The sequence below is a fragment of the Ostrinia furnacalis genome, unplaced genomic scaffold (genome assembly GCF_004193835.3).
Source record: "Ostrinia furnacalis isolate ACB-3 unplaced genomic scaffold, ASM419383v2 OfSCF1808, whole genome shotgun sequence".
In the NCBI taxonomy this organism is placed as follows: domain Eukaryota; kingdom Metazoa; phylum Arthropoda; class Insecta; order Lepidoptera; family Crambidae; genus Ostrinia; species Ostrinia furnacalis.
The window spans coordinates 88,470-98,023 of record NW_021132047.1 but is presented as its reverse complement, the minus strand read 5'-3'; the positions used below and the strand labels follow the sequence as shown (position 1 = coordinate 98,023).

The 9,554-nt window shown below is 36.6% G+C and overlaps 1 protein-coding gene across 1 annotated transcript; it reads left to right on the top strand.

The window, feature by feature from the left end:
• The first annotated feature begins 4,834 nt into the window (after positions 1–4,834).
• On the top strand, positions 4,835–6,471 carry LOC114353782 (uncharacterized protein K02A2.6-like). Its single transcript, XM_028305889.1, has 2 exons — positions 4,835–4,860; positions 5,649–6,471. The coding sequence occupies exons 1-2, from the start codon at positions 4,835–4,837 to the stop codon at positions 6,469–6,471; spliced, it is 849 nt and encodes a 282-aa protein (XP_028161690.1).
• The last annotated feature ends 3,083 nt before the right edge of the window (positions 6,472–9,554 follow it).

Here is a 9,554-nt window from a genome sequence, read left to right as displayed (position 1 = left end):
CAATAAACAATATTGTTTATCTAAAAAGTGAAGTATTTTTTTACGTCTTCAAACAATCCAAAAAAGTTTTTCGTGCCAATAGAAACGAAAGCGTTACCTCAGCGACATGGTGACGTTAATCAAGATGTGCATATGTGGAAAAGTTAGTGCCTTATATCCTGTATATGTGCCGAGAATCTTGCATTTGTGCCGAATAAGGTTTCGGAGTAATTGGAGAAAATAAGATTGCGCTGCAGTAATGCTTGAAAACGTTACTGCAGCGACATGATTTTTTTTACCTATTAGCCTTAGCCAGATTTAAAGTATCTCAATAGGTAGCTTATGTATTTTTGCCTTTCCAGAGTCAAGCAGCGACATTTATTTTGTGCCCCCCGTAGTTTTTGAGAAATTGTAAGTGTCGCAGATTTCCATATCTTCGAAACGACTTGATTGACAGATACGAATTTTGTTAGCAGGTGGCATGTGATTATATTAGTGCCAATTTTATTCCAAAAAAACGCATGGCATAATTATGAATTAGTAGATGGGTTTCTTTGAAAATCGAAAATAGCCTCTAGCTTCAACCGCATAAGAGGGGCGCTCTGAGATTTCAGTGGCAAATGTCTATTAGCAATATGTATCTTCTGTGAAAATTTTGAAAGCCTATGTCTAATTTAAGCTTTCCGATGAAATAAATCAAATGAATGAACTTTTTACATTAAATTCCACGTAAAAGCTGGAACTTTACTCCACTTTGCTTTACATTACACAATCACAGAAAGAAAAGCCAAACTGAGCCCACAACATACAGTGCAGTGTGGTTAGAAAAATTGCCTACAGTCAAAACCGTTTATGGCGATGTATGGCGACATCGTTTAGAACAACATACCGGTTAAATTGACCAAAATCAAAGGTCCTGGCTGAATGCTTTATGACCGCCTTATCAAAAACATTGGTTTTTACGACATACCGCATTAAGCGGCCACATTTGGTTAATATTATCGGAGAATTATATCTGTAGAACGACCTGAGCTGTACCTATTGTAAACAATCTGAATAGGTAACAGTATCCACATCCGGCACAGTATAATGGGCAATGGCTACTATCGTAAAAGTAAACGAAGTTTAGGGTCTTTTGTAACTCTTAGAAACAAAGCACATGCATGCCGTAGCATCAAGGCCCGCTTTGTCATATCTCTTAAGTCAATTTGTCTACACTAATATTATAAAGAGGAAAACTTTGTTTGTTTGTGTGTTTGGTTGTAGTAATGAATAGGCTCAAAAACTACTGAACCGTTTTTAAAAATTCTTTCACCATTCGAAAGCTACATTATCCACGAGTAACATAGGCTAAAGGTTATTTTGGAAAAAATAAGGTTCCGTAAAATATTTGGATTTTTCGGACACAAGGTGTAAAAAATCAACCAGAAAAGTTACTTATTTTGCGTACGCTGGTACCTAAACTATAAAAGATAGAACCATAAAATGTTCTAATTCATTGTAGATCTTATAAATATCTACAAAAAAGTCCGCGACACACTATACCTATCTATGTCGAGTGAGGCACAACAACCATTTTTTTATTTAAAAATCTTGAATTTTTTTTTAAACGCATTTATTTTACTTATGCTATTAATCCTTATCAAAAAAAATATTTTATCACTAAGCTACAGTTTATGTACTAGATAATACAGGGTGGCCCAGAAGAAAATTCACTTTTGAAAATTTAAGGAAACGAAAACTGTACATTTTTGTAGAACTTTAATTATTGCAATTTAATGGATGTGGTTCCGGTGATCGAATTGTAAACACGTACGTCAACTGTGCTCCGTAAATAATCACGAATAATAGTGAAAACAGTGCTAATTGAAAGTGTTAAAGCGCAATATTAACCTGGAAAACCACCAAAAAACTTAATTGGAAAGTGATTGCAAGGACAAATCCACTAGTTTCATAAATTTACCATCCAACAATTAGAAAAAAAAGTGCAATTCACCACTCTGAACACTGCTACAAGCATACAGTGCTACCAACATTACCAACGAACTTGTCAAGTGACAGCTAAAGGCAGTGTTGCCAGTAACAAATTTTAATTACTACCAAAATAATAATACATAACAAAGATGGAGAAAAGTATGGAGCTGTTATGGTCAAAATTGGACGAGAAGTTAAATCAACAAGCCAAAGTCATAACCGAGGCAGTGACAAAAAACGTTATGAACGCGATAGATGAGAGAATAAAAACCATAACGGAAGAAAATATTGCACTCAAATCCAAAATATCAAAATTAGAGCAAAAACTTAATACAGTAGAGAAAGATAAAAGGAAATACAACTTGGTATTATTTGGAATCGAAGAGATTGGCAAACCAGAGGCGGAGCTTATAGACCATATCAAAGAAATTATAATAGACTCAGGAACGCACTTAGATAGCCAGGAAATCAGTAACATCTATAGAATTGGCAAGAAAAATAATGGTAAAAATCGCCCTATTGTGATCTCCATTACGTCCACCTGGAAAAAGCATATGATACTGAAAAGTAAAGCGAACTTGCCACAGGGTATACAGGGTGGAAACGATAAGTGATCTCATTCGATTATTTCTAAACTACACAAGATATCGAAAAACTGATTACTGATCCTGAAAGTGCTTCACGAGCTCTTTCAAACGATATCAGTAATAGGTTACAGAATTAACTGGATCTATCCGAAAAGTCAATGTTTTCAGCCTCCATACTAAATGTATGCCACTATGCCAGGCACACAATATAAGAAGTGTTGTTTTTTTATTTTAAATGATAAACACTTCAAATTAACTCGTAAATTGCATTCTTATTTAAAATTATTAATGGAAAACATTGGTTTTAGGCTTTACTTGCTATAATATTATCAAGACATGAATGCCATGACTGTGGCAGTAGTAAATGTATGGAAGCTAGAAACATTGAATTTTCGGATAGATCCAGTTTATTTAATAACTTATTATTGGTACCGTTGGATAGAACTCGTGGAGCACATTCAGAATCAGTAACCAGTTTTTGGATATCTTGAATAGTTTTTAATATTATGTGGTTTTACTAAATGTATGGAGGCTGGAAACATTGAATTTTCAGATAGATCCAATTTATTTTGTAACCTATTATTGGTACCGTTGGATAGAGCTCGTGAAGCACTTTCAGGATCAGTAACCAGTTTTTGGATATCTTGTATAGTTAAGAAATAATCGAGTGAGATCACTTATCGTTTCCACCCTGNAAAAGATGTTGCAAATGTAATGTCTGGTAGGGTGTCCCGAAATATCTTTTTTTATATTTTCGCTACACAAGACCCCTCAAAAGTTGCGTAATAAGATGTAGATTACCGTAAAAATAATTGAAAAAATATAAAATAATGTCTCAAGGGCTCTACCGGCATTTTTATGTCTGAAAAAATCACTTAATCAGCCCTTCACTGTTTGTCATCTATTATATTTTTTTCACAATTATTTCATTTTATTTTGTAATTACAGTGGTAGTGGAACCCTAAATTATGATTTGCAGGCAATGACAGACTGTTTCCAGTGAGGAATAGGTTTGGTTCAAACTCGCAGAATTCATATTTTGACTTGTTTTTCTCAAATTTTCTACTTCTTCGGCGAGTCTGTTGGTATTATTTCTGTTGAGGTTTTATTGCTGTAAGGTATTGCACCACACTTTTTTGTTATAATATTACATACTTTTAGCATAAATTTAACAAAATTTTACCAAATATATGGTAGTAATATATTTTTTGATTTTTTTCAGGTAAAAACTACCTAGCCAAAAATCTTTAAAATATTATTTTTAAACAGGATACTAATTAACATGTTTAATAGTTTTAGCATACTATTAAATATAAATAACATTTTAGAACGTTACATACACTTTCTAGCTGAAGTTTTTGTTCTCTACGCAGTTTTTTATCAATGGTGAACTTCAACGGAAGTAAACATATTTTTTTAGTTATGAAACGCATACATGTTATATATCAAATTAAAGACAATTTAATACACTTCTTTGGTTCGTGTAAAACTTTTAGTAGAATATAAGACATTTTGTAAAAAAATGATTTAAAAAGTAGTATCACAAAAATGTAAAAAAAATCAAATTTCCTTTAATTACTAACTGAAGGTTGATTTTATCGAAACAATTTATACTACAAAATATCAAGCGCACACGTAGAGCTTTGATTTAAATAAAAAAGTAATCAAATCGGACAAATGGTTTTCAAGTTATGGTTGATTTTCTAAAATATACTGCCATTTTTGTTAGCTTCCACTTAGAGATGCCAATCATTGTTTTATAATAGCGTGATAAAATTATTAACCTGCTGTGAGAAGGGAATTGAGTACCCCCAAATGAAATCGATATCTTGGTGGACCCATGGATTAATAAGGAACACACTAAAATCTCACGCGTAAATGGCTAATTCTGGTCAAAAAGCCAATTCTGTTTTTAAAGCATTTATGGATTTATTGGTTTTTCAACTATTTTTAACCTTGCTGTGACTCATTGTGTACCCTCAAATTTCATAAAAATGCTATTTTTGTATTATTTATACTTTATGTTAGGAACTCTTAAAATAGCAATTTCAAAATTGTTCAAGGACAGGTAGAGGCCTCAAGATGACAGATATCTAATTTTTTTTTTTTTTTTTTTTTTTTTTTATGCTAGACAAGGCAGGTATTTGACCGCAATCGCACCTGGTGTTAAGTGAGATGCATTAAATTAAATTTAATGTTAATCGTAATCTATATGTCAAAACGCAACTTTTGACACCCCTTGCGTAATCGTAGCTCAAAAAAAAATTTTTCCCATACAACGACGGGACACCCTAATGTCTGGTCTGCTGATTGTCGAGAGGTAAGTAAAACTTCCTATTAATTCTCTATAAGGTAAGTTACTAATTATATCTTCTTTTTCAGGTACTTCAAAGTTAGTCTCCATTGGTGTCTTCGCGTCTCTACAGTCTTGCATGTTATACTTTTGTAATAAGTTTCTAATAAATGTTCTTTGTGACAATTTCATTGTGTTTTTATCTGTCTTTATTTCTATACCCAAAAAGTTTTTTATTTTTCCCATATTCTTAGCTTTGAACTCTTCATTTAATTGTATTGTTAGCTATTATTAATAATTATTATTAACTTTCTCTTCATTTCCAATAAGTAGTATATCGTCAACAAATACAATTAACCATATATTTTCTCCTGTGTATAAACATAATATGTCATTCTTAGATCTTGTCATGTTTATTTGTTTACAAAACTCATCAAATCTCTTGTTCCAACATTTGGGTGATTCTTTCAGTCCATATAATGCTTTGTGTAATTTCAGTACTGTTCCATTTTTCTTGTTTTTCACATTTACTCCCTCTGGAACTTTAATGTAAACTTCATTTTCTAATTTCCCATTCAAGAATGCTGTAGGTATGTCCAGTTGATTTATTTTCCAGTCATTATNACACAAAGATTTGTTTGGCCAGGGATTCGCAGGGACTGTAGAGAGTGGGCTAGGCAATGCCTAAAATGCCAGAAAAGCAAAGTTGCCCGGCACACTACCTCTCCTCTATCCTCTTTTCTTCCACCTTCCTCGAGGTTCTCTCATATACACCTCGACATCGTAGGGCCATTACCTTTGTCATGTGATTACAGGTACCTCCTCACTGTCATAGACAGGTTTACTCGGTGGCCTGAAGCGTATCCGCTGAAGGACATCACCGCGGAGACCTGTGCTGCTGCCCTCGTGTCTGGCTGGATTGCCAGATTCGGTTGTCCTGAGCGGGTAACCACAGACCGTGGTCGCCAGTTTGAGAGCCACCTGTTCCAGGCCCTCACTTCTATGGTTGGTGCGCGCCATCTCCGCACCACAGCCTACCACCCAGCGGCCAACGGTATCGTTGAGCGACTCCACCGCCAGCTCAAGGCAGCGATCATGTGCCACGCTCCAGCTTCACAGTGGACTGAAGCACTGCCACTGGTTCTTCTAGGCATGCGTAGTGCCTGGAAGGAAGACCTCCAGTCTTCCCCTGCCGAACTCGTGTACGGCGAAGCACTTCGCCTACCCGGTCAGTTTCTGTGCCCCAAGGACGACTACCTCACAGCTGACGTCACCCAGTACGCGACTCGTCTTCGCGCGTGCATGGCGAAGCTTGCTCCTCGTCCTACCACCTGGCACTCCACTTCGGCCTTCTACGTTCCGCGCGATCTCCACACCTCTTCTCACGTCTTCGTTCGCCAAGATCGCGTGAGAGGCGCCCTAGAGCCGCCATACGCTGGCCCCTACAAGGTTCTCAGCCGACAACCTAAATACTTCACCTTGGACGTCAACGCCAAGAATGTCAATGTCTCCATTGACCGGCTCAAGGCAGCGTATGAGTCTAAAGAAGTTCAGAAGACGGCTCAACCAGCCGAAGAAGACGTCATGCGGACTTCCAGTGGTCGAAGAGTCCGGCTGCCTGATTTTTATCGACCGTAGTCACGGTCTGCGGAGGGGAGTACTGTGGCGGCCATCCGCCACATTCCTAACTTGGACCACCGCCTTAGATTTCGGAGCGATCCGCTTCCGCCTATGAGATTGGGCCAACCCCGACTTGACGGAACGTGAACGAATCGTTGGCGCATGCGTGCTGCGGCCGTCACAATACATCTGCGTCACTCGCACACCCGTGAAGACGTATGCTGCCGTCTCGCTTCAACGCCGGTCACCGATCTCCGCTCACTCATCGCCGTTGAAGGGATTTGAAATATGTCGTCGTGACACTTCTTCCGCGATCGCTTTGCTCTTAAGATTTAAATAATTTTATTGCTATTGTATCCTAATCAATCCCTTGCTATTCCTGTTGTTAAATATAATTTCCTATCCGCTAATAACATTCTTCCTTCTACCGTGTTCTTCCTACCTTTATTTCCTGACTCGAACTGCCTAACAATAATCTTAACGATTAAGAATCGGAATAGGATTCCGAGTAAAATATATGGTGGGTTGTTGGCAAATAACCCCCATAGATTAAAATGTGCTCTTTGTCTAGACCCACAGCTTCTGCTATCGACTTATCGCAAGTCTCTCGATCGACCTGGAGCCCTTCTAAAGAGAAGAAAATATACGGAATCATTTTCACCTAAATGTAATGTAACCAGCACTACTCTTAATAGATCTTTTTTTAAATATTTTATAAACAAGGCTTGGTGCGCGGATATAGCCTACTTTTTACATGAAACTGCAGAATAATATTAATTATAAACATTGTAATAACATAACTAATGCACCGAACGCAATATTGTTACGAAGACTTATAAGGCCTGCGGTCTAGTGTTGCGGAACCATCGATAGTAATTTTTATCGATAATTAACCTCGAAAAATAATTGCCATGTGCAATAGTATCATACAAAACCAACCTTAATTTTGAACTCCTCCTATGTTCTTCTGATTAATTTCGTTACGGGTCCTATGACAGTTTAACTTTCCTGCGGGACAAACTTGACCTTCACTGGTTGGGTTTTTATTGGCGGGTAAGCTGTAGATCCTGGCTACACAGGAGTAGCAGCGGTGGGGACGAGAGGTGGGAATAGTCCCGTATACTAAATATTATACAAACTCTTCAACTTTAATACCTAGTACGGAAAAATGCGAATTTTGCGAATTGTACATTCTGCGCCAGACCAGATCCTATCGATACTATTAGTTTTGTCTTTACAATCGATAAAGTCTATCAATCGTGGACAATCGAACATCACTACTGCGGTCACTTTCAAAATGCATGCGTACGCGCCTTTCGCAAGCAAATCCGCGTTGCATTTCGAATGGCGATGGAGTTGCATAAAGCGATCTAGAAACGATATCAAAACAATGTGACAGTGATAATGTGGGTTGGATGCACTCATTAACTGAATGATAAAAATAATAAATTGCGTATAACTTTTTTTAGTCCCTCGTGGTAAGCTAAATAATAATGTGCTTGTGTTACGAATACGATACGAGTGGGCTCACCACAATAGTCCAGCAGCAGGGTTCGACTTCGAACCCGTGTTCCTCGGATTTCGATTCGGCCAGTCCAACACTGATTCCATTGGGCTATTTCAGCTTCTTTGTTGCCTATGGAAGAACTGAGTTTTTAATCGCTCGGTACCTTTGGTATTGACCTAGTACCTACTCCAATTGAACAGAAGCAAATGGAGAATTAGGCCTACACTCCACGTAGGCCAGATGGTTTGGGGACGCAAAATACGTAGCGTAGCGTCGAGCGTACTCCATGATGAATAATTTGCTAACCAGTGTTTCTCAATGTAAATGAATGTATTTTCTTTTTTGAAAAATAAAAATGTCTTAAACCGTAAAATATTGTACTGTACGTTTTGTTTGTCACTTAATCCTTATAACTAGTAGAATAGATAATAATAATAATTAATAGGATATTTTACACTATCTATTAGATAAAACCAGGAAAATATGATCAGTTTGTTGACATAGCTGTTAGTAATTCATTTACGAAGTTGCAATTACGTAACTTAAATGATCCTTCGTCATAGACCGGGCTATAAGAACGTATTTCCTCGTTTAATTGAAATTACTTTAATTGACCACGATTAATATTGTAGTAAAAAATACTTAATGAACTCATGATGGGGCTATTAAATCATATTGTAGAAAAAGTGTCTTAGATTTTATGACGGGATGGTTTGAAACTTATTCGTTTGGGATTTTTCTTCTTCGTCGCTACACTCTTGGTAGAGTGGTCGTTACACCTGGTTTGGTGGCAAGCTTGCACATGTAGTATAATACATGTAGTATCATTTTAAGGTAGCTCATTAAACTTTTAGAACTTTTGACCTTAGTTGTATCAGAACTTGTGTTTCTTTAATGAAAAGACCGATAGTTAGCGAGGTAAGCATTTATTATTCGGGTTCTTACACAGACACATCTTGTTCGTACATAGCCGGAAGAGGGAAGAGCGTTCTACCGGAAACAGTTAACTTTTTAATATTTAATACACTTCCAAAGATAATATAATCCTAACACTCCCTCTCAATTACAAGTTAGGCTTTAACTTTTAATTGCAAAACAAAATAATTTTTATCTACTAATAAAAACTTCTAATAACAATATTCCACTTATGTTTTAGTATGGCAATATAAAAAAAGAATTTGACATTTCAGAAACTGACATTAATGACAACTAGTGACACATGCAACTCACTTCACACTGTTCTATTAATGTAAACAAAACTTTAAATGAAATCACTACAAAACTAATAACTTCTCACGAAAATAACTGAACTTGATATTACACAGTGATTTAGTCAAAATATCTGACGTATTTTCGTTTGTACTTACATATTTGACACTTACAATATTATTACAAACTATGTCTTTCACGAAATGAAATTTAATGTCTATGTGCTTCGAATGTCGAGTGTTTTCACTGTTCATCACCATTTTAATCGCACTTTGATTGTCCACATATAACACTGCATCACTTTTGTCTTGAAAATCGATTGCAAGTCCCCTCACAAATAATAGCTCGCTCACAGTCATAGCGGCGGCGACATACTCTGCTTCCG

What these genes read in the sequence shown, in the direction of transcription:
- LOC114353782 (XM_028305889.1), top strand. Translation starts at nt 4,835, where the DNA reads ATGTCTGGTCTGCTGATTGTCGAGAG. An exon ending in GGTCTGCTGATTGTCGAGAG is followed by an intron (nt 4,861 to 5,648) that starts GTAAGTAAAACT and finishes ATGTGATTACAG; the next exon opens with GTACCTCCTCACTGTCATAG.